At 49.1% G+C, this 27987-nt stretch overlaps 1 protein-coding gene across 1 annotated transcript in view; it reads left to right on the top strand.

The window, feature by feature from the left end:
* Positions 1-9608: 9608 nt before the first annotated feature.
* The window catches only part of LOC144119684 (uncharacterized), a 171377-nt gene continuing 152998 nt past the window's right edge, over positions 9609-27987 (top strand). The window contains exons 1-2 of the mRNA XM_077652251.1: positions 9609-9674; positions 23984-24124. Coding sequence (XP_077508377.1) covers positions 9609-9674; positions 23984-24124 — 207 coding nt within the window. The remainder of the gene's footprint in view (positions 9675-23983; positions 24125-27987) is intronic.

Raw genomic sequence — 27987 nt, 5'->3', positions numbered from 1 at the left:
TGAGATCGCACAGTACAGGGGCCTCTCGAATTTTGCCTCCATAGAAATTCGACTGCCGCGGCCGGGATCGAACTCGCGTCTTTCGGGTGAGCAGCTCAGCAGCATAACCACTGAGCCACCGCGGCGCCACGACAGGTGGGCGCTAACCAACTGGTTTGAAATTTTTGATAATACAATGCTTTAGAGTAAGATATTAATTAGTCGATTTAATTCCGTCAGCTATGTATATATGGTAATCGTCTCTCTCTTTCAAGAAGTCGTGAAGAAGTGTTTATGGCGTTATATATTATTGCAGAGACTGCCCACTAATTAAAGGTGGCCTCAAAACACTCGTGCACAAGCTTTTACATAGTGGCTTCAATTATGTTGCGTGCTTACTACACCAGCTATAACGCCGATATAAACACCGATCGTAACGCCCTCTGTTCCCGTCCACCCACTCACAGCTCGAACGGCACTGCACACGAATTCTGTCTCGGCCTCAATTCCGAACAATTTGTTCGAGACAGGCGGCGCTCGCTTCGTTCACGGCGCAGCACAACGAACCGACCGAGCGGGAATCCATTATCTCCAGAACCGGTGATTGGAATAAACTCTGCGTGATGGAAACGGCCGAGTCATTTTCTGGCGTGGGAAATGTGATTAAGAGGACTACCTCGCAATTCGTGAGCATTCCGAAAGAAGTCTGCGAAACCGGTGAAGCGCTCCACCTCGTTAATCGGAAGCGTGCTCGTAAGAAACCAATCTTCGCTAAAACGAATCCCCCCCCTCCCCACCCTCGTTGTCTCAACAGTACACGCACAGCGCACAAGACAATGCAAGTATGAGCCACTGTGTAGAACAGTGACACGCAATGGCCGCAAAAGGCTTGTCTCTGAGTGAGTAAAAGTGAGAAAGTTCTCTAATGGCTCTTTCTGAGTCGCAGCCCGTCGACCAACGAAAAGAAGCACTTAATTGAGCACGATGTACTCATAGTTCCCGGGTTCGAACCCGACCGCGGCGGCTGCGTTTTTATGGAGGCAAAACGCTGAGGCGCCCGTGTGCTGTGCGATGTCAGTGCCCCAGGTGGTCGAAATTATTCCGGAGCCTTCCACTACGGCACCTCTTTCTTCCTTTGTTCTTTCACTCCCTCCTTTATCCCTCCCCTTACGGCGCGGTTCAGGTGTCCAACGATATATGAGACAGATACTGGGCCATTTTTCCTTTCCCCAAAAAACCAATTATTAGGGGACGTCAACCATTTTGTAGCTAGGCCCTCTCATTCTCTGCGCCCGAACGAGCAATCGAGAGAGCTTCAGCACCGCGGCGGCTGCGTTTTTATGGAGGAAAAACGCTAAGGCGCCCGTGTACTGTGCGATGTCAGTGCACGTTAAAGATCCACAGGTGGTCGAAATTATTCCGGAGCCCTCCACTGCGGCACCTCTCTCTTCCTTTCTTCTTTCACTCCTTCCTTTCTCAAAACAGATGCACCATAGTCAACAGAGTCAACCATAGTGCTTCGTCACCGTTACCATCTGTTTTGAGATTTCGTCTTGTTTTATCCTTACCACCCTTTTCGTTTTTATCGCTTTTATGGCCATTTACACCTGATGTTGACTGCTTCTGATTGCACCTGCTACTTCCTTCCTTCCTATATATTGTGCGCATGTTGCTCAATAAAGATCAGTTGTAAGTCAGCGCTCGTGCTTTTCTTCGTCTCTGTTTTGTGTGCGCTGTTTTTCAGTATGAGTACATACCAACTCGCCCAGTCTTCTACTCTGGCTTCTCTCTGTCCCTTTTCCATCTTCGCAAATTGCCGTAACGGGCACCCACGTCCCCGTTCACAAGTGATGTCAAACAAAAGCGCGTTAATGGTTCTCTCACACGAAACTCGCTCATACATCAAGCGCCTGAATGCGGCCGCCGTCCGGACACGTGAAAGCGCTACCCTTCACTTTAGCGTGGGCGGTTTCGATTAGAGAGAGCGGTTGCGAAGCTTGGATTGGGTGTCTTCCTTCCTTGCTAGTTCCACCGTTTTTCGTTTCGCGGCATGTATTACTGTTTCCCTCCTCCGAGAAGGTTAGTCCAGTGATGGCTTTTTTTTTTGTTTCCTTGAAAACTTATTAATGCGAGAACATTATATGGTTATGTCGCGTCAGCAAGAAAGTGTTCGCAAATTTTGTCCGCATGATTATGTCGTTCTGTGGAGATAAATGTGCAAAAGTTTGATTGTGTTAGGGAGTGCGTGAGCCCATCTTGAAATGGGAAAAGTTTGGTTCAGGAATTGCAATTCGTTAATTAATAAAATTGAATTAATGAAAATGAATGGTACGTTTGAAGCAAGTTTTGTCTGACTGATTCGATGAAAAACGATGTAAATGCGTAAGAATGCTAACTTAGCATAAAAATAAGTAAAAATGAAATACAAAAATAAATGCAAATACAAATAAAACAAAATTTGAGATAAAAAATAAAAAATCAGATAATGAAAAATGGAGGGAGAAAGAGAGGAAAGGGAAACGGTTTCGCATTTCCGCCCTTAAGCAGACTTAAGTGCAATCCTGTAATTTTTTATGACTGCCGTGTTTCACCCCCTTTCCCCCCTAATAAGAGCCGCCGTCTTTTCCGTGGCATTGAATCCAGCACCTGGCAGCAAAGAGTTCTCGCTGCCGTGGCTCAGTGGTTAGCGCGTTCGGCTACAGATCCGGCGTTCCTGGGTTCGAACCCGACCGCGGCGGCAGCGTTTCGATGGAGGCGAAAAAATAAGGCGCCCGTGTGCTGAGCGATGTCAGTGCATGTTAAAGATCACCAGGTGGTCGAAATTATTCCGGAGCCCTCCATGACGGCACCTCTTCCTTCCTTTCTTCTTTCACTCCCTCAATTATCCCTTACCTTACGGCGCGGTTCAGGTGTCCCCCGATATATGAGACAGATACTGCGCCATTTCCTTTCCCTAAAAAGCAAAGAGTATTCCTTTCCGTGGAGTGCGCAGCATCTTACGTCGCGTGGACAAAGGGGCCACATCATCGTCTTTCCTGCACTCATTAATTCGGCAACGCTACTCCCCATGTGAATACAAGTAATTGGTGGGACGTGATAAAAATAAAGAAAAAATTACTACCTTGAGCTATGCTGTGTAAGTCGCTAAACTCGACGAGAGCTATAACAAACATTGTCACTGCCCAATTCATCCCATCTTTAACCAGAAGTGGGCACTGACTTGCAGAAGAGTGCATAGGTCGGCAGCGCGCGTGCGATTAGTGTCCCAAGTACGTGCTTTCTGCGTTCAGCCCTAGGCATACTGGCGGATTCTGACCTCCCGTCCACGTGCAGCGTATCAGAGATGTTTCGAAGCCTTTGGGGGTGCCTATACCAGAGCACCTCCCCCGCGATCACGACGAAGGCCGCACGAGACGCGAGGCATGGATTACTTGGAAGGTGTGATCACGTGATCTCGGCCGAAGCCACGGTGTAGCGGGAGACGCACAAGTAACGGCTCTCGCTGTAAAAATAACAGTCGCCGCCCGTGCCACTGAGTATTGCGGGCTACTGTATATACATATGTTAGAACGGGCAAGAAAAGCAAGAAAAATAAAAGTGTCATGCACGCGTGCACAGTCGAATCTCGACAATTCGAACTGTCAGGGAACCGAAACTTCGTTCCAATTAATAATAATTGGTTTTTTGGGGAAAGGAAATGGCGCAGTATCTGTCTCATATATTGTTGGACACCTGAACCGCGCCGTATGGGAAGGGATAAAGGAGGGAGTGACAGAAGAAAGAAAGGAAGAGGTGCCGTAGTGGAGGGCTCCGGAATAATTTCGACCACCTGGGGATCTTTAACGTGCACTGACATCGCACAGCACACGGGCGCCTTAGTGTTTTTCCTTCATAAAAACGCAGCCGCCGCGGTCGAGTTCGAATTAAGCAAAGTTGAAATTAAGGAGAGCCCAATCCGGCTCCACCTGAAACACGTCGTGTTGAATAGGGAATCAAAGGTTCAAGTCGAATAAACCAGGAATTCGAATTAATCGAGTCCGAAGCAGTGAGACTCCATTGTAGTTTCCTTTTATTGATTGACGCAATGATCAACGGATTAAAAAAGGTAGAAAATAAGGCTCAGAACAAGAACTGTTCTCAGTTCCATCCGCGCCGGACGAGTTTCTTTCTTACCATTCTCGATGAGGCACGAGAGCTCCTTGTTCGGGCCGTCTTTTTCTCCTCAAGCCTTTAAAATAAAGCAAATAACAAACTGCAAGAATTCTGCCGCCCACGAGGCCGTCTTTGGCGTCGTGTACGCTAGCCACCACTAGCGGTCGCAGCACAGCACTTGACGTCGTAAGGCCGCGCTACGGTCTGTGAGCACTCGAAGCAAATTAAGCCTGGCCCCGCTCTCACTATGGATGGGCAGAGTACCGGCGCCCGTTTGCTCGGAGAAATTGGTCGTGGTGTTTACTGGACGGGCTCTCCTTTTACTTTCATGTTCCGGCCACTAATGGGATCAAAACTTCCTCTCCGAGGCAAGCGTGTCCGTTTGAACTCTATACTATAGTCCGAAGGTGTGCGCTGGAACCGCGCTGGACTCGGGAGACTTTTCGATAGTGTACATCCAGTAGAGATGCCGAGGAAAGGGACTCAGGATCACGGCTCGTCTTGCAAATCTTCCACGTTGTACTACACAAATAAAAATAAAAAGGAACAAAACAGGAAAGGGGCGTTTGTACGAGCACCTCATTCACCACATTCATTCATTTCTGACATCGCCGTCCAGCGCAAACACACGCTTTTCCGTCTACATAATGACCTTTGATGTTTTCAGAGGCGGCACCTTTAATCTTGCGGTCGCACGCATCTCAATTGACGCAGGTGGGGTGCACATCGGGCCGGTGTGTTTACGAATCGCGGCGTCGCTAGAGGGCGGTGGAGCTCCTCTGGAAGCCGCGCCCTGTGTATCCTCCACAGAGCGCCAGCTCTTCGGGAGCAAACTTCCCGTCCCTGCCACCTCCCTATATTCTGCTCCCCACGAGGCTACCTCATTCCTCCCCTTTCCTTTTCACCAGCTTTTTCCCTCCACACATTTCCGGGTGATGGGGAGAAAGAAAGGGAGCACTGTAGGGAACAGCGCTGCCGCCTTCTCGGTTCGCTCCCCAAGGGATCTAGGGAGCTCTCCATAATTCTCTGCCGAATCGAACGCGGCCACCGTGAAAGATGTCCCGCCGAGAGCCAATTTTCGCGGCGCACATCACAGGCCCCGAAGACGAGAGCTTTCGCTGGGCCGGCGTATATACAAGGTCTCCCGGTGGGGAGGAGGAGTGCATGGAATAAGAGACGAAACTCAGGAGCAGGGATTCTGAAGGCGAGGTATCCAGTCCGCGGGTACTTGAGCCGCCACTGCTCTGGACACAGCATAGTGAAGTGGAAGTATAGGCTGATGAGGAGGACCAAGACGCCAAGGCTTCTTTCCTTGGCTCTTTCTTCTTTTTTTTTTCTTGGCCCCACTTTCTCCCTAATTTACCTCTCGGCTAATAAAGTGGATCAAAGACACCGGCACTTCTTGCCGTCTTTGCTTCCTCCCGTAATGGGTCGGTTTGCGCCTCATTGCGACGATGAACTAAGGAGATAGGAGAGAGCAGAGGAGTGGTGAGATGGTGGAGATGTAACGTTAGACAGAGCAGGAGACCAGTTGCGTAGGCAGCAGCACTGGGGAAACGAAGTGTGGGTCGGACGTTGTGTTTGTAGGAGCTTGCTTTGTCTTCGGGCATTGCGCTCCTTCTTACATCCCACGCTCTTTCTGGTGAAATTTTGCTGTGCCGGCGCATGTGAAAAGAGGAGGTGCTTGAAGGCAAAATAAGTATACAGTGGCACTTTCCGGGCAAACACATCTTATAGAAAAGCCAAAGAACCTTTCAGCGAGCCCAGGGCGTCGGCTCGGGCTGTTTCATGGGAGGGGACAGCTGTGCACGTGGCAAGGCAAGGAGGAGGGAATGACGGTGTCTGCAGAGAGAGAAAGTGGGTAGAGAATAAGAGGTATAAAAAAAAAGGGGGGGGGGGGTTCGAAGGGTCCACCGGGGCTGTGAATGAACCCATTTCGTGACTGGCCATTGTTAGCCAGTCCGGCCTGTCGGCGCCGTCCGCTCGATCATGCGGTGGTTCGAACCGTGCGCCGATCGAATCCGGCGGTCGAAGCGCCGTTACCGGGCAGAGAAAGTGTAGCGATGTGGTGGAAAGCCCCCCCCCCCCCCCCCCACCCACCCACCCACCTAACCGCCCTCTTTCTTTACCTTCTGAGCTCTCTCTCTTACTTTCCTTTTATTCCCTTCGCACTGTTCCGCCATTTTATTTCTTTGCTTTGTTCATTCCTAACTGCGAATGCGTGTCGCCGCTATGGCTTTCACGCTATGCTTATTGCATTTGGCGAGCGGCTTTTATTTAAGCGCGTAACACTCGGGTGCACGTCGTGACCTTTTTCTGGGAAGATAAGGCACACTTCTGGGGGCTTCAATAATAATAATAATAATAAAAAATGAAAGAAGATTTATTGCAGTCTGAGTGCAGTGGGCTGCCATGCGTCAGGCTGAACTGGTTAATAATAATAATAATTGGTTTTGGGGGAAAGGAAATGGCGCAGTATCTGTCTCATATGTCGTTGGACACCTGAACCGCGCCGTAAGGGACTGGTTTGAGCCGAATTCTCGCATGTAGCGAATAGAGATATGTACGCGCGGTTCTCCGAAAACGCGACGTGAAAAAAATTAATAGGCAAAGCCAAAATAGGAAAAAAACGCGCATTTCCGGAAGTCCCAAGAGTGGAGTCCTCAGAGCTTTCATCACGCAAACCATGCATATGGAAGGAGGAGGAAAAACTTTTATCTAGTGTAGTTTGTCTTCCTCAGTGGAGGCCTCAGTCCAGGGCTCCATGTGCCGTCGCGGTCCTACACGCCCGCTTGAGCAGCTGTCGCTGGTCTTGCGGGTTCGTGCTGGTCAGAGCGGTCCCAAGAAGAAGGGCTCTCAGTCCATGGCGTCGTTGTCCGCCGCTATCCTCTCGGAAAGCTCGATCTGCCGGCGCTGGTCGGTCGGCTCCGTGCTTGACAGGGCATCTTCTCAAGAGGAGTGGGGGGGAGGGTTACAGGTGGCACGTCCCCGGGTGGTGTTGTGCTGGCCCAAACGGAATGGTTAGAGCGTAGGTCGGTGTTGTTTACTCGGACACACAGATCTGGGTTTTGACAAGAGCCCTAGAAGTTGCCGAACGCCACGGGCTCATGGGCACTTGATGGGGCTATAACCCCACACCAACTGCTACCTTGGTCGACGAAAATGAAGTTTATCCTCCTCCTCCTCCTGACAGCTCGGGCATTTGTCTGGGTAGAGGGTTGGGAATAAGAAAAAGAATTTGTGATACAGGTTAGGATACGCGTAAGTCTGAAGTTGACGCCATGCTACAGCCTTGGTCAGTGTTGGGTGCGGTGATGGAATTGTTCCTCTTTGTGTACGGTATTATTCTGTGATGTGGGTGTAAGTGTGCAGAGCCACGCAGGCGCCCTCCGTGTCCGCTTCCTCCGCTGCTTCACCCAGCAGGTCTAGACAGTCTTCCTTGAGGTGGTTCGGCTGCTTATAGAATGACTCTGCAAAAACTGCAGCGTTACCTGCCGAGTCAGTCTTATTATGCAGTCAGCACTCTTTCATGGCGATGACGACGAGTCAACTGTTGCAAGAAACAGGTTGCGAGTGGCAGGTTGACACCTGCTGCACGAGGAGTAGGTGCAGCGGTACGCGTCCTTGCAATATGCCCTGTTCCCTTGCACTTCGCGCACACTTTTTCTCTCACTGAGCACTTGAGGCTTGATTGGGTGCCATAGCCGCAGTACTACTTGCACAACGTTGCCATAGTCGCTTCTATTTCCCCGTTTGGAGTAGCGTTTGCGTTCAGAGAGAGAAAGAGAGAAAACGTCAATGCACTGTTCCTATAGGGTATTGGGAGTATTCATAGGGGGTGTCCCTAGTCCAGGACTCCTGCGGCGAAGATGGCGTACATCTGAGGCGACTCGAACAGGGTGCAGTCTCGCAGTCCAATAACATAGCACTGACGGATCGGGCGCTTTTACGTGATCTGTGAAGTCGCATCCGGCAACACCACTAAAACTTTTCAACGATGTCCCTTGCACGCTGGTTTCTTGACACGTTCACTGCATCGTGGTTCACTGGAAGGGGCTGTCACTTATTCATGCTCTGAGGACGTCAGCAGTCGGTCACATGACGAAGCCGTGAGTCCGGTTTTATTTTGAGGTCTACGGAGGAGGAGTGCGCAATAAAAAATGTCCCACGGCTTTATTGCGTGATCCGCTATTTGTGCCCGCAAAGCAGGAGCAAATGACGTGACCCACAGGTGACCCACGGCGGGGTGAACGAGTTAACTTGATACGGGCGCCCTCCCGGAAAACGTTTTTTTAGAAAACAAAGTACGTTGTTAACCATGATTATACTTTACTGGCGCATAGCTCGGAAATATCTCCTCGTCAACTTTGAACTCATTCATATTCTTGGTTTGGTTTATGAAGGTTAAACGTCCCAAAGCAACTCAGGCTATGAGAGACGCCGTAGTGAAGGGCTTCGGAAATTTTGACCACCTGGGGTTCTTTAACATGCACTGACATCGCACAGTACACGGGCCTCTAGAATTTCGCCTCCATCGAAATTCGACCACCGCGGCCGGCAACGAACCCGCGTTTTTCGGGCAAGCAGCCGAGCGCCATAACCACTCAGCCACCGCGCAGGCCATCTTCATAATCTAGCTTGTCTTCCTTCCTACGCAGTAGGCATGTGTTTTCACCGCACCGCTTCTCTAGCCCATCCCCAGGGGTCCAAGTAATCCCCAAAGCCGTCCAGACACGCAGACTATTCGTTTGCTCTGGAAAAATAATAAACAAGCAAATCGAACTACTGCTGGGCACTGGAAACGATGATAACTGCACCGATAATTGGCCGCAACTATCGTGTTCTAGAGCAGAAACGGCTGCGTTTGACACCGCTTGCGTGGCGGAGGTATCGAATCAACGAGGCGAGCGGGAAAAAATAACAAGGACCTTAGAAAAAGAGCGCTTGTCTCCTTTTGAAATCCCTGGTCGAGTACACGCCTGCATCGCCAAGGCGTGCCACTGATTCTCACGCACGAAGAGCGAGTTCAGCCGCAAACGCTGCCACTGACTACGCGGTATGCAACTTTTCTGGAGGGAAAAGTAAGAAAGAAGGTGCACCTCTGGGGGGAACTTGAGTACGCACGTTCCAGGCACCGCTTCAGTCAAGCATACAAAAACGAAAAATAACGCGCACCTCGGATTAGCGGCCTGACATTCGAGATAAGGACGCCTTCATACGCTCCTCGCCTCATCACGGTCTTTATTCACCATGCTGCCATGCCTCAAACCAACGGTGATGCGTAGCTTTGTGCGCTCGGCCGCGCGTCGGCTTCTGCCGAATCCGCACTCCGGATTGGCTCGATAGAAGGCTTCGTTTCGGGCTTCTGCTTCGCTTGGCTTCCGTCCATCTGCGGATCACTTTCCCGCCGCCTGTTTTTCGCGGCGCGCCTATGTGAGCGAGTGCTGCGGTTGCGTTGTCGTCTCCTGGGACCTCACATGGAATCCCCGTCGGAACGCGACGAGGACATTCCGAGCGACGACTCGCACTGCCTACTTCACCCAGTGAGTAGTTGTAAATTATACATGCGGAATGAAGGCCAGTTCGACTTGTTGAATGGAGAGGCAGAATTGGCTACGGCGCTTACAACTAAGCACACGGAAGCGAAGAACACAGGACCAGTGCCGGTCCCCTGCTCTGCGTGCTTCGGAGTTAGCGCTGTTGATTTGTCATTGGGATTTAGCGGGATAATGTGGACCTTTGCTTCGATACCAATGCCGCCATGGCGATCGTCGTGTCGACACAGGCGCTTCGTGTCTTGGCTGAGCTGCTTATTCATCATTAATGCGCGTATGCGCGGTTTCTGTCTAACATTTTTTTTTTGTTTTGGCAACACTGCGATTCAACCCCAGAACACTTTCTGTTTGAACGGAAGCTTTCGCCTCACCTGTGCCGGCGCCTTATCAAGCACTGCGCGGAATCCTAGGCTTGCTGCGCTGCCATATCAAAACCAGCGAGTCATGCGTTGTCTGCATCAGCGATTTTTCAATCGCTGTGCGACGCATGTCGTCTGCACTGGCGCGAACCTTTTCAAACACACCGCGCCATTGATACCGGAAGCGCTTTGGGGCTAGTATCATTATCAGCACCCATGTTTGTTTACAAGCGTCAAAACCCTGTATAGCCGGTATACCTCTGAAGCAGCCGCACTGATCTCTTATGAGCAATTTGTGTATTTACATTGCCTCTAAGGTGCATAAGTGCATTTTAGGGGAGGGGGGGGGGGGGGGGGTCAGACATACTATGCACTAATGCAGGGACTCGTTGAACATGGAGCTATGGCATGCCACGAAAACGAGATAGAACAGACGTCAGGCAGAAAAAAACAGTTGCTCGCAAGAATTTGCCTTTCTATGACGCAAGGAAAAAAAAGAGGAATGTCCCAGGTTAACATTTATTAAAATCCTGCCATACAATATGCTACTGAAGCTCCTGAAACTGTGTTGTACTGAGTCGTTGTAAGAACCCTTTAAAACATCTTTAAGCCAACGGGGTGAGTCGTGGCCGAGACAGACGCTGCAAAGTGGTTCCAAACATAGCAGGTTTTCGGGATTAATGACGCGCATTCGCACGGAGCCAGACCATTCGCGCCCCGTGACTTTTTCTGCCGCTTGCAAACGTATCGGGTGCATGTGGTTGGCACCGAGCCTAGCGACAAATACCGTAATTACCCGATTCCAACGCGCACCCGATCTCCATCCTCGCGAAATTTCAAAAAGCACAGTTTTTGCGGAAGCCTGAAGCGGTGATTATACCTGTTCCTTCGCTGCCATAACGGCGAGCGCACCTCACAGACAGTCAACAAAAAAAAAATTTCAAGGTGAACAGCAGAAGGTAGATGCATATCGTGTTTATAACAGCGCACTTTTCACTTTTCCCGCTCTTGCGTGCGGCCTGGCTGACTAGCCTAATAAACGGTAAACCGAAACACACTCATACAAAAAAGTCCTATGGGCGTCTATGGAAAAAGCTATGTCCGTCTATAGTTTTTTATGAACGTCTATAAGACCTATAGAGGTGATTATTGCCAGCTATTGAACAATCTATGCCACTAAAGGTATAGCTTTGGAACCATAAAATTGTCTTAAGCTCTCTATAGAAAAATATATCAGCCTGTATATACAGCTATAGACAGAAATAGGAAAGGTCTATAGCTATTTGGGCCAAAATTCTATAGCCGGCCATAGGACATTTTTGTATGGGCAAGCTGCCCTGTAGTTTCGTATTTCGGCGCGACGCATGCTCCAGAGGTGCCAAGAAGTGAAGTCACTAACTGGAGCTTACCTTTCGCGTTATCTATCGCTCGTCTGGGAATCCGACCGCCACCGCGAGGAACCTGGGTAAATAACGCGCAGTTTGTATATCTCGTTATCGGGACTGGTTTGCATAATACTAATTTAGGATTTTTTTTTCATGTTGGCACATGGAGCTCCATGCATCCTGGTGGGATCGTGCACTACGCGGGACGCGTACAACCCGCGGTTTGACCCCGCAAAATTCATTTCGTAGCGATAGCTACACTACGCCACCTCTTCGACCCTTCAGCGTGGCACCACTTGAGTTCTGTGGCACCAATTGAGTGCGGGGCGGCGCCGTTGGTCACGTGGTTGATCACGTGGTGCGGCTGTTGTTCAGGTGACGTGGTTGGTCACGTGGTGCGGAGCAGCTGCTGCTGCCGGCGGCGCGGCGCGTAACAGCTGCAACAGACAGCTGTGCGCATGCGCCGTGTCAAGTGGGACGAAGATGAAGAAAGAACGCCCAGTGAACCGGAGTGGCGAAAGACTGACTTTGCAATTCAACTGAGCAAGTTCCACCTGGCCAGCTGTAGCTATCGCGTCACTTCAGATTTAACCAGAGCTTCACCACAGCCATTTTTTGGTCATTTTTGTTAAAGACAGGTCAATATATACGCGGCAATGTACGCAGTTGAGCTTAACGTCTCCAAGATGCCAAACATGCCAACTCCCGGCGCTGAGAGGCTTAACTGGCATATTGTGATTTTAATGACGCTGAGGCTCTTCATAGGTTTCGTTGTTGCATCCGTTTACGAAGTGTATGCCGTTTCGAGGCTCGACTTTGTTGAAAACGAAGAAGTGCGTGTTATATTCGGCTAAATACGGTAGTTTCCGACGAAAGGCTGCTGACTCGAAAGACGCGGGTTCGATTCCGGCCGCGGTGGTTGCATTTTGATGGAGGGGAAATCCTAGAGGCCTGTGTGCTGTGCGATGTCAGTGCAAGTTAAAGACCCCCAGGTGGTCGAAATTTCCGGAGCCCTTCACTACGTCGTACTCAGCGTGGTGCACGCCACGGTTCGTTCCAATGAGGTTATGAGTGACGTCATTACAACCATCCTCCGTCCACGGTAACCTTCCTTCAGGGAAGTCAGGCTTAAATTGACTGCCTTGAAAGCAGGCAGCCGTAGCTATTTCACAAAGTATTCTTCCAGATTTATTAGGGGAGAGATTCCAATCAATTATCATGTTGGCAAGAAATGAGTATTTCATTGTATTAGTCCAGCAGGGTTAACTTGTGATTTTCATGGTATAGTCTCTTCTGCTTGAAACATTGTGAGGCTCCTTTAAGTAGACGTTGTTAATTCCTGTTTTGTTCGTTCAGATATCATGCAAGAATTTTAACCTGAATACTTTTGTGAAGGCAGAAAGCTGGCCTAGTTGGTGGTTCATGATTGATTAAAGAGACTATTGCATTACGCTGGGGACAAAAGACTGCGCTCTTCTTAGCTCGCTGTAATTTTTCTTCAAAAATATTCCTGAAAGAATTCTTACCTATGCATCCATTTTCAAAAATCGTCCTATCACTGGTGATATACAATAACGTAATACCTAAAGTATAAGTGGTATACCTAAAGTTTCTTTGAAAAAATACATAAGGCGGGAAGCTGTAGTGTCAACGTGTGCAGTCCAGTCCAATATAGCAACAAACATGACACTGAGATACCTGACGCTATTCTTTGTCTGGACAAAATGTTAAAGTATAGCCACTACATACCTTGCTTTTCTGAAGCTGCATGTGGAAGCACTTCGTTGTGTTAAGGGTCATTTTCTATCTTTCACGCAATGCACACACATTGTCTAAACGAGACTTAAACACAGCGGTATCATTAGCGCTCGGGACAGCACCGTAGGCCACGCGGTCGCCAGAGTACATCCTGAAACACGAGCACAGTTAACCCGGAAAATCGTCAATAAAAGCAAGAACTAACAGGATAAATTACGCTTACACGACGCTGATAATGTGAAATAAACGCTATATACGTATAACTTGACATGATATATGAGTAATTCCGAAATGTCGTAAGGCTGCTGCTTTAGGCCAAGGCAACAACTTAGCTGTCTGAACAGAAAATAAAAAGAAAAAAAAAAGCTGAGTCACATCTCGCCGAGCAAGCTAAGCGAGATGGTTGCGTATTATGCTTTTTTCTTTTACGCGTAACGGGAGGAACTGCCGAGTGCTCGATATTAAATTAAAGGCCTGACTGCGAGCCGGCGCCTGCGGAGATAGTCAAATCTTCACGGCAGCCCGCGACGGTGTAGATTTCGGTGAATCTTGTTAGTCAGTCCGTCACTAATTGGACGGTGCGGAAAGGCGACCCGAATAGTCTTTAACGAGCGAGCGGTTAATAATGAACTTAACGACGCATCTTGTCAAATGATTAACGCTGTACGTGCTTCCCGTTAATAAAGTGATCGGTGACTGAGTTTCTCCTCTCGTGGGTTCTCTGTGGCGGCTCTGCGTTTAGTTAACTCTAATTATGCTGTCAGTAGCTCATCCTGCTCTTTTTTGTTCTTTATTTATTTTTGACATAGGACAAGCCTCTTGACGCGCCGTTTGCATAAACGTCACATTTGTAGCCCAGTGCACGTGCCCTGGGCGCGTGTTAAGAAAGAAAACTCTTCTTCTCATTCTCTCTCAACTATGATTTTGAAGTTCGATCTCCTTAGCCCACTTTTTGTTGCTGTCACTGTTTTATGAACGGTGTGCGATTACACCATCCTCACAGTGACGTAACTGTAGTCCGTACCGAGTCAGGTTCCGTATCGTAAACAGAAATTCCCTTACTTAGAACCACAACTCCTTATTTTCGGCAACAGCAGTTTAGAAACCTGTTCCATTATTTTCTGCCTTATTTTATAGTATTTTTTTTCATCAACTCTTGCTGCGTGTTGGGAATATATAAGATAAAAGTGCAGGAATTTGCCAAGTACTTCTTGGTGCTCAAGCATTTTTCTTTCCAGCACATAGCCGTGTATTTTTCTTTTCAACTTCCACCATTCCTTCACGCACCCTTCACATCTCCACATTCCTTATTTGCTTTCTTTCCTCCTCGACGTTTATACTTAAAGGCGGAAGCTACAGCCCTCAGTCATCCCTGAAGAAGCAGCCGAACCAGCTCCGAAACGTTGAAATTTAAATTCAAGAAATCGTTTTTTGAAGGTGCGTCGCAGTTCACTATCAAACCCAAGCAGACGAGAAATTTTGTCGAAATTTTTATTTTTTTAGCCACCGTATTTCAAGCAGGGGAGACCCGTGAGAAAAACTGGCTGCCGTCGCCACTTATGACTACCTGTTGAAATAATTTTTTTAAGAATCCAATTTCAAGCTTTATTCAATTTTATTCAATCAAAACGATTTTCTTCTTTTTGTGGAAGCAAATAAAACAAGCTCGTAAATGCCTTTTACAGCGCAGGCCAATGTCAGCTGAATATCGCAGCTTTACATACTCTAAACTCTGCCGATCCACATCGTGCAGGTCGACACCCTCACTTCGAGAACTTGAAAAAATAAAGTTAAACAAAAACTTGAGCTGACAACTTGCCATTGAAGTGACCGTCACAGCGTATCGCATGTCGCTTATGAAGCGGCGCCGTGAGAAATGCGTCACATGAGACAGCGCTGCGTTTGCGCCCAGCGCAAGGATAAGCTGGCAAAAAAAGACATAGGTGAGTAAGAAGCATGACACGAGATGAAATCGCTTTGTTTTCTTTCTGTTGATGTTCGGCAGCCAACCAAACGTTCGCGGCGTCACCGATGTCCCACATTAGCGGCAATAATTTATCGAACCACGGAGCAAAGATAGTGCGAACGCGCAATCAGCGAGACGACGACGCGGTGGGGCTCAGTGCTTTGCACCGTATCGGCCTAATCTACGAATCTCTTTCGTGGCTCTATTTTTAGAAATAGGAGGCTGGTGCAACATTTGCGCAGTAGCAGTGGTAGCCACTGCCGTGTACTTTGAAGGTAGGCCATGAGAAAAAGGTTTTCCGTGCTGTCATCGATTGTGCCGTTTTCACCCTTTATTTGCTGTGTTCATAGCTCGGTTTGCACCTTGCGAGCGTTGCTGGTCGAGCTAGTTGGTAATTCATGACAGCAAGGGATACAACACAACACAACTTTTTGACACGGGCAAATAAATTACGGACATCACCGCGTTGATGTCGTGGGGTGGTTTCCGTTTCCGCACCTTGCCGTGGCCGTCATCTTAAGCTTATGATACCTTTAACCGTAACATCTGCCACATTTCCTCAGTAACTTAAAATTGTCCCCCATATTTGAGAAGGCTTCGTTTGGTCCTTAGACTCTACGCCCAATTTTAGACTGAGATTTCCCTGAGAAAGAGAAGATTCCACAAATAGGACATCACTGCCATGCAGTAGCCGAAACTATAGAACTATAGAAACGAAATGACTAGGTCTTGACAGATGGGCTTTGTACGCCATGTGCTTATCCAGTGGGTATTACCATATTTTCTCGCATATAGAGAGACTTGCTGTTTTCTCGCTTCGAAATGTTGTTCTCCAAACTGCGAAGGGGGTCGTCCAATACGCGAATCACGGCCAAGAGGAGGCGCGCAAGAACGCAGCAAGAAACGCAGAGAAAGAAGGGAGAGAAGGATGCTACGGCGGAAACCCTTGTCTTCCGGCCGGTTTCATGCCTTCACAAAGCATTGGCCGTTGCCATCACATCTATTGCACAAATGTTTATCGCGCTCATTCTTTTTCAAGAGCGACCTGTCAGATTCTCGGATAAGGTCTGTACGGAGATAAGCACGGAGCCCCACCGAGCCTTTTTTTTTGTGCTTTAAAAGCCTAGTCGTAAAATAAAAAAGTCGCTCCGCCGCTCGGCGAGTTGTGCCTCCGGAACCTGGGAAACCATTTTCGGCAGCGTTTAAATTTCCCGCCGAAGCGTCAATTTCAGTAGCGCTTAAAAGTGGGAAAGCAGCGACATGGCATTCCAGCTTGCGATCACAATGTGCAATGTGCAATAACAATGTTCAGTGCACTCCAGGACGATTACTGCCGTAACGTGCTACATCAGTGACGGTGCGGACATTTAGGGCAGTAGAATGAAATGAAAGCGCTTGAGCTGTGTCTCCTTTCGCGAACTCCTCGGAGCGAAGCGTCTTTGCGCTCTATGAGCAAGTGCGTCAGTGGTGAGGAGGTTCTCATGACGTTGGTGCTGCACTGTGTGACACGCGCCGTGCCGGTCGCCTTAAGTTCATGCTGGCGACTCGTTGGTCGCCCCATAACACGTATCGACCGATATGCGGGTAAATACAGTAATATTATTAATCGCTGTCTTTGTTTCTCTGAAAGTCGAGCGTTCTTACTCCACGAATCTCGCTCCAGTGAAGAACAGTTCTTTCCTCCGTCCCTTGTTTCCACTGATTGGTTCATGGCTCGGCATTGCCTCGCACTGATACAGATTGCAGGTCTGAAAATGAAATGCGTTACATTTAAAGCAACTAGCCTTTTCGTGTGTGGAAAACACTCAGCTTAGCCAAGCCGTTCTACCCTTTGTGCATCCAAGAAAGCCCGAATGACCTCAAGAATGTGCTTCCTAAAAAGACGCACATGGATCGTGTCGCCATGCACGATATCTACAAAACGCTGCTGTGTCGGAATTACACGGTATACGGTTTCAGTCCGTGACTGATCCGCTGGGCACGCTTTTTCGAACCTCGTCGACCCCGCGTATGTAAACCGGCGAAGATTTTTTGGTAGGCGGAGGGTACTGACTAACAAATTTTATCATTTTGCAAACAGTAGTGTATATACCAACGACACTGGACCTCGTGATTATAAGGAGGCCAGTTGACAAAGTGCAAAGAAAGCACTTCAGATGTTCTCAGAGTCGAAAGCCAAACAAAGGAAAGCACAAAAGAATACTCAATAAGTGTATATCGCAGCACGTCCGAGAAGATTGGCCATCAAGACAAGGCAAGCGTTAATTTTTACAAGTGTCCTTGAACTCGAGACCCAAGGGTGGCCATGCATAGCGAAACAAACAAAACTATTTGAAAGAGCAGTCATCTTGCAGCTAAAACATGGCGCCCTGCTCCTTTCTGCCCCAACATCCTCACCTTCGGTTCACGAGTGAGGGCAAAATCTCCAGAGAATGTTTATGTCCACTGCAGCGCATACCCGGAATTAGTGGAGATCGGTAGTTGCCGGGCTTTTCTAAAGGCAGCCATCTGGGTCATGGTACGCTAACGTGCTCATATCGGAGGCGGGAACGCATCCATGTTATCCAGATGAATAAAGGACTTGTAGTGGGCGTTCGCATAAAAAAAAGAACAAAGGCGATAAGGGAGGGTTACAACGTGACACAATGATCGCTATCGCTTCGACCTGGAGGAGAGCGACAAGGTATTTCTTTTTTTTTTCTCCCCTAGGTTTAGTGCTCTCACAGCTCTGCATTGTATCGGTCAACTGCAGCTTACTGCGTGCAAGCGGTTGGCGCCTTTTCTAGAAACTGACATGCGCCTATAAGTCACAAAAATACAGATGAAATGTAACATCTGTGCAATTCCGATCCAGAACTCGTCAAGGCGTATGAAAGTAAGCAGTTAATCTCAGGGGTGCAACAAATTAGTCGTTACGAAATACGCAGTGGCAGGGACTGACGTTTCGAACAGAAAAATTCTAATAAATGTCTGCGCTTTGAATCTTCATATGAAATAAAAGTGATGCTCATAGGAAGGAGCACTTGATATCTGGGTAAAGCTTAATCTTTTCACTAATCACGTAGTTTGTAAGTTTCTGTGTAAACTTGAATGAAATCGACAGATAATTAAGACTTGGTGGTAGCAGCAAACTGGTACGTCGAGCTTGCTTTCTCTTCGCATGTCTTTCTCCTCCTCGAACTGTTCTCTCCCTACTTCCTCTCTCGGTGGTTCACGGAGCGACCGCCTCAGAGGCGCTGAGGTTCTGAGGTTTCCGTTGCTGTTGTTACGTCTCGCCTACCTACGACGCGCGGTATAGCCGGCGCGGATGCAACGGACGCCGCGGCTTCGTTCATCGCGGCCGCAACGCCTCCCGTCAAGCGCGTCCAGGCATGTTTCAGTGCCACGTGTCGTCGTGCGTGCGTGTGTGTGTGTGTGCATGTTTTGCCCACGCTTGTCAAAGCGCGGCAGCCGGGGAGAGGAGCTCCTCAACTGGGAGGCGAGGAGGTCTGACCGGCGCCGGCCTGGCGGACGCGCCCGTCACGCCTGAACATGTTCAAGCGTCGCCGTATCGGATGACTCTTCCCAAGCCGTTCCCTCTTGCCCTCGACTCCGTGGGTATAAAGCGAGCTGCCCCGGACGCCAACGAGAGCCTTCGATTCCTTCCTTCGAGTAACGTGGTCGCCCTGACCGGCTGCTCTTTTTGAGATGCCAGAATAAACAAGTTGTTCTGTTGCCAGTCGACTCATCCTTTGCCGGGACCTTCGAATGTTTCCAGCTTTGCCCCAGGCCGCCAGGCCAACGCTACCCTTGGGGCTTGCAACCCAAATGCAACAACTGGTTGCCAGCGGTGGGATCCCGACAACGGAGGCCAGCAGCGAAGATATGCGGTCAACTGTATGCTGAGCAGCACAACGACCATCCGGGAGCAGTGCAACGAGCCCTGTGTGATGACTGGTTGCCTGCAGCGGAACGACTGCGCTGAATTCGTGGCTGCGAGGTTTGGTGAGTGCGGGACTTTCTTCTTCTGAGTTTTGCCAGGCTTTTGTTAGTGTCAGAAACAGAGCTGGTAATTGTGGTTGTCGTTGCTGCCGGGTTAGTTTGCGGCAAGACAATAGTAGGCAGTAGAGAAAGCAGCATTCGGAGCAGCCATGGATTTGAAGTCGTTGCGCAAACCGAAATTGCTGGAGCTTGCAAGAGAGTTGGGTCTTGATGTCTCAGACAAACTCAGAAAACCAGAACTGCTAAGGGCGATTCTTGAGTTGGAGGCTGAGGATGACGAGCTGTCGGAATGCCTTGAGACCATTGAGGAGAGGGAACAAAAAGAGAAAGAGGAGCGCGAACGTAAAGAACAAAAAGAGAAAGACGAGCGCGAACGTAAAGAACAAAAAGAGAAAGAGGAGCGAGAACGTAAAGAACAAAAAGAGAAAGAGAAAGAAGAGCGCGACCGTCAACACGCTTTGGAAATGAAGCGTCTCGAGGTAGAGATGGAACGCGCTCGTAATGGAAGTCAGGCACACGGTGCAGGAGAACGGGTATCGTTCAAAATGACTGACCTGATGCGGCCGTTTAAGCTTGGAGAGGACATTGGTTTGTTCCTGGTTAACGTTGAGCGAACGTGCGAGAAGCAGGGGTTCTCTCGGGAAACGTGGCCACAGCGCTTGCTCACTTTGTTACCCGCCGAGGCGGCCGACGTAGTCGCTCGCTTGAAGAGAGAGGAGGCAGAGGATTTCGACCAAGTGAAATCAAGTCTGCTAAAAAAGTACAGGCTGTCAGCGGAGGCGTTCCGTCGGAAGTTTCGGGAAAATGAAAAAGGCAGAAGCGAGTCATATACAGAGTTTGCCTACAGGCTTATGTCAAACATGCAGGAGTGGCTCAAGGAAGAGAAAGCGTTTGGTGACCACGAGAAAATTCTGCAGTGTTTCGGGCTGGAACAGTTTTACAGTCGGTTACCTGAGAACGTGCGGTACTGGGTCTTGGATAGGCCAGACGTTAGTACAGTGGCTAAAGCCGCCGAGCTAGCCGAGGAGTTTGTGACGCGTCGGGCTCGCGGAGCTAAGGACGGTCAAAAGGGTGAATTTGGCTCCAAGTCTGAGAGGCCGAAGTTCACACCCATGAGAGCAAGGGGGGACACGCGTAGTGCGGATGCGAGTGAAAGCAGTCCGACCGAACGTAAGGAGACGGCGGCAGCCGAAGCCGAACGCAGAAAGCGGTTCGAGGCGAGGCAAGCGCGCGTGTGTTATACGTGCCAGAAGCCGGGTCACTTTTCGGCGCAGTGTCCAGAAACAAAAAGAGAAGTCGTGTGTTTGTCATTATGTAGCACTGACGAGAACATGAAGCTTCTCGAGCCTTACATGCGAGACTTCCTCGTGAACGGGAAAGAGTGCCGAGTGCTTCGTGATTCCGCAGCTACAATGGATGTAGTTCACCCCTCTTACGTAGAACCCGATATGTTCACGGGCGAGTGCGCATGGATCAAGCAAGCCGTGGAAGCTCATAGCGTGTGTCTGCCCGTAGCAAAAGTGCTTATTGAAGAACCTTTCGGAGCACTTGAGACTGAGGCCGTAGTGTCATCTAGGCTGCCCCCCCAGTACCCGTACCTATTTTCGAACAGGTCCGATCACCTCCTGCGCGAGAAGGGGCTTTTGTTTGGTGAGGCTAGCGTTCAGGCCTTAACCAGATCGAGAGTTCGGGAGCTCGCTGAAAAGGCGGTAGTTGCGGGGCCGACGTTGTCGAACAATGAAAAAGGGTCGGAGGCGCAGCAAGCTGATATGCCTAGCACGTCAGAACTGGATAAAATTGAGCCTGTAGCGTTGAAGGCACCAGGTACTGGAGAGGAAATGCCCGACACGGGCAAGTTAGAAGAGCTTCCGGTCGAGCTTCCGGGACTAGGCTCAGTGACGAACAGGGAAGACACTGATCAGGTCATTAGTGACTTAATCATTAAAGCACCGCTGTCAGCTGAGCAGAGAACCGAACTACACCAACTCTTACAAGAGTTTCAAGGTCAGTTCTCTGAGAGGCCTGGTAGGACTTCTGTCCTTACTCATGATATAGAACTTACCTCGCCAGAGCCAGTACGATCCAAGGCGTACCGGGTGTCACCCCGCCAGCGCGATATTATGGAGGCTGAGGTAAAGAAAATGCTACAGCTCGGTGTTATTGAGGCGGGTGAGAGTGATTATACCTCCCCTTTGATTTTAGTTGAGGTACCGGGCAAGGAACCTCGTCCTTGCGTCGACTACCGCAGGCTTAATTCTATCACTAAGGATCAAATTTATCCGATCCCTAACATCGAGGAGCGCCTTGAGAAAGTTAGTAGCGCTCAGTTTATTTCCACCCTAGATCTTGTCAGGGGTTATTGGCAGGTTCCACTTACAGAGGAGGCTAGTAGGTATGCGGCGTTCATTTCACCAATGGGAACATTCCGTCCTAAAGTTTTGAGTTTTGGTTTGAAGAACGCGCCATACTGCTTTTCAAGCCTCATGGACAAAGTGTTGCGGGGACAGGAAGAATTTGCTTTACCGTATTTAGACGACGTAGCGATATTCTCCGCATCCTGGTCTGAGCATATGGCACACTTGCGGGCAGTGCTAACCCGCCTGCGCGAAGCGGGCTTGACAGTCAAGGCTCCCAAGTGCCAATTAGCACAGGCCGAGGTTGTCTACCTCGGTCACGTGATTGGACAGGGTCGTCGCCGCCCCTCTGAAATAAAGGTGGCCGCTGTGCGAGACTTCCCGCAACCGCGCACGAAGACCGATATTCGGTCGTTCTTGGGTGTCGCCGGCTACTATCAGAGGTACATCCCCAGGTACTCCGATATCGCGGCTCCCCTGACGGATGCTCTAAGAAAAACAGAGCCCCAAACAGTCGTCTGGAGCGAGACAAAGGAGAGAGCTTTTAGCGCCCTAAAGAGCGCCCTAACAAGCCAGCCTGTGCTACGATCGCCAGACTATACCAAAGGGTTCGTTGTTCAGTGCGATGCTAGTGAGCGAGGCATGGGCGTTGTACTGTGCCAAAGGGACAATGGAGAAGTGGAACACCCCGTCCTGTATGCTAGTCGTAAGCTGACCTGTCGTGAGCAGGCGTACAGCGCCACCGAGAAAGAGTGTGCGTGTCTCGTGTGGGCCGTTCAGAAATTGTCATGCTACCTAGCCGGCTCGAGGTTTATCATTGAGACGGATCACTGCCCTCTCCAATGGCTGCAGAACATCTCTCCCAAAAATGGCCGCCTCCTGCGCTGGAGCCTCGCTTTGCAACAATATTCCTTTGAGGTGCGTTACAAAAAGGGGAGTCTCAACGGTAACGCCGATGGCTTAAGTCGAAGCCCCTAACGTAGGAATCCGCCTCAAAGTTGTTGGTTACTGATGTTTTCTTCCTGAGGCAGGATTTTTAACATATTGCTTTTGTTTAGTGTTTCAAAGTGATTATGTGCTTTCTAGTGCAATTTTCCAATTTGTGGACGCGTTCTGAGTGCTGCTTGACTACTGTAAGGAACTAGGCAGTAGTATAAAAGGGGAAAGAGCCTGGCAGAGCTTAGTGAGGGTTGTCTCGTGCTTGCTGACTGAGCGGTTGCGTTTCGGCGTAGTTCTAACGCTTGCTGGGAACGAGCACAAAAATGGCAACTCTCCCGAAGTGACTTTACAGTGTCCTATGTGATCCTGAACCCGAGAACGAGGCCTTCTCTGTGCGCTGCGCTCAAGCAACGTCGAGGGACGATCGGTTTCGATTACGAGCATCATCGAGCGACATCCCTCTGGACAGCGGATGCAGTCCCCTGACCATCGGGATCTCCTTCTCCCGGCGGGGCGGTCTGTTACGTCTCGCCTACCTACGACGCGCGGTATAGCCGGCGCGGATGCAACGGACGCCGCGGCTTCGTTCATCGCGGCCGCAACGCCTCCCGCCAAGCGCGTCCAGGCATGTTTCAGTGCCACGTGTCGTCGTGCGTGCGTGTGTGTGTGTGTGTGCATGTTTTGCCCACGCTTGTCAAAGCGCGGCAGCCGGGGAGAGGAGCTCCTCAACTGGGAGGCGAGGAGGTCTGACCGGCGCCGGCCTGGCGGACGCGCCCGTCACGCCTGAACATGTTCAAGCGTCGCCGTATCGGATGACTCTTCCCAAGCCGTTCCCTCTTGCCCTCGACTCCGTGGGTATAAAGCGAGCTGCCCCGGACGCCAACGAGAGCCTTCGATTCCTTCCTTCGAGTAACGTGGTCGCCCTGACCGGCTGCTCTTTTTGAGATGCCAGAATAAACAAGTTGTTCTGTTGCCAGTCGACTCATCCTTTGCCGGGACCTTCGAATGTTTCCAGCTTTGCCCCAGGCCGCCAGGCCAACGCTACCCTTGGGGCTTGCAACCCAAATGCAACACTGTTAGCGAAGAATCGCCCACGAGGTGGCTGTCTTTGAGTGCACTCTGCTTCGACAGGCTCACCGGTTGTGCGCCGGACTGCAGATTACTCTAAGTCGGAGCAATCGCCCGCAAAGTTAACGCATCGACAAATCCCACCTGCGAATTAACATCACGGTATGACGGCGTGCGCGGTTTGCATCGACAAGGCTTGAGTTCTCCCAACGCGACAGTGTGCCGTGCATTGATCTGTCCAGAGTTCACACGCTGTTGGCAAACGCTTGCCTTCGTGGACAGGATGCCCCTTTCAGGCTCGCGATATCCTCGATATGGCAGTCGCGATGCTCTTGGTGTTCTCTTGCCAGCTCCGGCAGCAAGGGTTCGTTCCAGTGTAGCGATCTTTGTGCCCCCGTATCAGCCACTCAAACGACTCCACCCCCTTCCACGCAAGCTGCTAATCCCGAGGCAAAACAGTGCCGCTCCGTCATATCTATCTCGATAGTCGCGCCTTGCCATTCACGATAACTGCGCCGAGAGAAGCCTTGGGCAGCAGCTCTTCGGCTTCCCGTGTAGTGTTCGAAGTCGTCTCCACGCCGTCGAGTACTTGTGTTCCGTCCAGACGAAGATTTTGCAATGGTTAGCGGTGAGCCCTTCCTTTTGAGTGTTGTCCGTTTATATGTTGTAATCTTTTTTTAAAGCGATGTCTATTGCAGCAGGGCATAATAGGGGCATGCTATGATGCTTGAAAAAAAAAAGGCGGTTAAATGAATGGAAATAGGTTTGCCGCTCCAATGAAGTCGAGTTGTAAGTGATGATGCGGACACACACTGCGTCCAAGCGAGAGGCCCACTGCGAAAAGTGTTGGAGGGTATCTCCACTACGGCGACGTTGCCGTTTGTGTTGCAACCAAATCTCCCACGAAAAAGTCAATAGCCAGCCCACATACTGTCTATAGACTGTCTATGGGCTGTTTATGAAGCGTCTATAAGCAGTATATGTTAGGCTAATGTGGCGTATATGTCGTCATGCAGTCTATAGACTCTCTATGAATTCTTTATGAAGTGACTATAAACTGCCTACATAATGCTAATGTGGGTCTGTGCTCATGCAGTCAAGCTCGGCTTGGGAGTTCCGTTAAAGAGGGCGAAGGGCGCAATACTACAACCGGAGTTCAAAAAGCAGGGCCCATTTTGTCATCTTGATTCATATTTTATACCTTCTGTTTTGAACCGCCGCGGTGCCTCAGTGGTTATGGCGCTCGGCTGCTGGCCCGAAAGACGCGGGTTCGATCCCGGCCGCGGCGGTCGAATTTCGATGGAGGCGAAATTCTAGAGGCCCGTGTACTGTGCGATGTCAGTGCACGTTAAAGAACCCCAAGTGGTCGAAATTTCCGGAGCCCTTCACTACGGCGTCTCTCATAGCCTGAGTCGACTTGGGATGTTAAACCCCTATAAACCAAACCAAACCTTCTGTTTTGCTGTACGTAAAAAAATTGATGACTGAAAGACACGCATGATCCGAAAAGCAAGAACTAGATGAGGGTAAAGTAGTACCGCAGCACTAACAGAAGATTGAAAATTGTCTTTGGGTTTGAAGTCTATGTGATAGCGCTTTGAATGATAGTCATGGTTGTCACATAACCTCACAAAGGGTAGACGGTGCTTTTATATCTGGTAACTCGGCCCACGCGCTGTGGTTGTGGTTAATCGCTTCAGTTTCACACCTACCGATTTTGTTGTGTTGGCGTTGCGATTTACTGGTATAGACTTTGGCTATCGATGAACAGCTGAAGAAGTCATGATGGCATAAACGCAAAATGCGAATCGCCTTTCCTATCTGGCGATATTTTACTCATTAGTGCAGAGAGGACAGAGGCTAGGTTGCTGCCGCCGATGGCGCTGGCATCCAGGCTTAAAGGAGAAGTGGCATCAAAGTATCAGTTCTAATAATAATAATAATAATAATAATAATAATAATAATAATAATAATAATAATAATAATAATTGGTTTTGGGGGAAAGGAAATGGCGCAGTATCTGTCTCATATATCCGCGGACACCTGAACCGCGCCGTAAGGGAACGGATAAAGGAGGGAGTGAAAGAAGAAAGGGAGAAAGAGGTGCCGTAGTGGAGGGCTCCGGGATAATTTCGACCACCTGGGGATCTTTAACGTGCACTGACATCACACAGCACACAGGCGCCCTAGCGTTTTTCCTCCATAAAAACGCAGCCGCCGCGGTCGGGTTCGATCAGTTCTCATTTTCCAGTTTCTTTTTTGCTGATAATGGGGCGCAAGACCTTGGGAATGATAGAACAGAGGTGGATATGTTCCACTGTGCTTTCATTAATTTATCAGAGTATTTCTTTTCTCGCCTACAGTCTCGGTTTGTATTTCGCGGTGTGTGGCGTAGGAAGATACCGCGTGGAACCGCCGAATGTCATGCGCGCGCACAAAACAGTGACGCGTTTTTTGCTCGTTCGTTCTCTGTGAAGAGCAAGGACGTGTAGCCGACTCGCTTCTGTCGTCCTTGCCTGTTCGCCCCCGGTATGGGTGACCAGACCAGATGACGAGAGCACACCAAGACATGACACGACGGGCGGCAACCGCTGCAGAGAGAAATACTAACCGAAAATTCGTCTGTTAGTCCTAACTGGTTGTTCGCCTTCATACTGAAAGCACCTGTACTATCAGCAAGAAATGAAACGCGAACAAGACAATTGAACCATGGACTGCAAGATACGTCACTCTTAGCCGGGGGGAGCTAAATACTAGCTCCTACTATTTTAATTTCGAAGGCGTGAAGACTCTTATTCAGAAGTATTTTTCAACCTCGCTTGTATTTCAAATCCAGGAGCTGATATGTTCGCGTTTTTGAGTTGCCGTCTCAGTTTTCTTGCTCGCGTTTTATTCGTTGCTGATAGTACATATGTGCGCTCTTACTTCCGCCGCACAAATGCGAATTCTCAGGGTAAGTTCACATCAGGAGGGGACGTTTTTAGGTTCGGGTCTCGGGAAGCAGAGTTTGCGGAAAGTAGAAGATTAAATCGTATTAATGTACATACATCAGGACGTGGTAGAGGTCAAGATGACAACCATGCATTTATAGTAGTCAGCTTCGCATGCAGATGTATTGAAGAAAGAAAAAAAGTGGGGCTCTGTAGAAGTTTTAAGGTAAATTATTTCTTCATTGTTAGTAAGCCTTCCCCGTTCACGGCACCACCTCGATATGTCGTTTGAGTCACTATTAGAACTAATATGATCATCCGGACAAGTTCCATCTCTAAACGAAATTCAACCAGCGAACTGTCTCGCTTTAACACCGGGAGATATAACATGGCCATTTATATACTCAAAGAAGAGTGAAGGTTTAGAACACTGACTTGTGGCACCCATGACGTGACCGGAAGAGAGCTTTGTTGACCAATGTAACGTACTGAGTCCGTTAGTGAGGTAAGCATTAGTCCAGCGGGCAAAAAAATGTCGAGTATGCCATTTGCATTGAGTTTTAAGATTAATTCGTCGTGCTGAACTTTATCGAAGGTTTTGGTGAAATATAAAAATATTGCATCAATTTGCCGTGTATTGTTGAGATAAAGCAAAGGAGTCAGTCACCGATACCAGTTGCTTTTCAGTTGAATAGCCCTTCCGGGTGCCATACTGAAACTCTGTCAAGCAGATTGCTTTCCACCAACCATTACTTAATGCAGATTGCCATAAAGTGTTCCACGAGTTTTCAGAACCGTTATAATAATCAAAATGGACGGTAATTATATAATAATAGGCAATCCCTCTTTTTAAAAATGGCAGCAACTTGGATCGTCATCCAAGCATCCGGCAATTTTTCTGATATAATTGAACTGAAGAAAAATTTTAGAAGAAATCTGGCAGTAAGGTTGGGGATATCGCTTTAGGAGTAGGCATGTTTTCAATATCGTCAGGGTCATGAGAAGTTTTGATTTGAAGGTTTAGCAGGATACTGACAACTCCTTCATAAGAAACAAAACACATTAAGACATGCTTCTCCGGACCCTCGCTAATCCAAGTATTTTTGACACAGAAGACACTTTGGATATACACGTTATGCTGGGCTGTGTCAATGTCATTTGTTGTTGGCGGCCCGTCAGTCATTATTCGAGGAAGCGTCTTCTTTTTTTCCCGCCTTATGTTTCCAAATTTTTCGGGCTCATTTGTAATGAAGTTAGGTAGTTAAATATTGCAACAGCAACATTTTGCTGTGTTGTCCTTCCGTTCGGAAATGTCCTGCGCCTCTCTTATTTGAATAATATTACCCGGTATTACTATGCTTCTTGAACCTATCTACCTTGCGTTTAATAGGAATAATATCAGATTTCATCCAAAGCGTATGCTTCTTAAATTTTTGTTCTTGTTTCTTACTAGGGTCAAATTTGTCTGTATCATAGTGGCATACACCTGAGCAGACTAGAGAGTAAGCAGGCATCGGTCCCATTAAAATCAACAGGTTTTCGTGTCGTCTATGATGGACAT

This window comes from Amblyomma americanum, chromosome 2, assembly GCF_052857255.1.
Source record: "Amblyomma americanum isolate KBUSLIRL-KWMA chromosome 2, ASM5285725v1, whole genome shotgun sequence".
NCBI lineage: Eukaryota > Metazoa > Arthropoda > Arachnida > Ixodida > Ixodidae > Amblyomma > Amblyomma americanum.
Note: the sequence above shows the minus strand (reverse complement) of the source record. Positions and strands in the feature narration are given on the sequence as shown.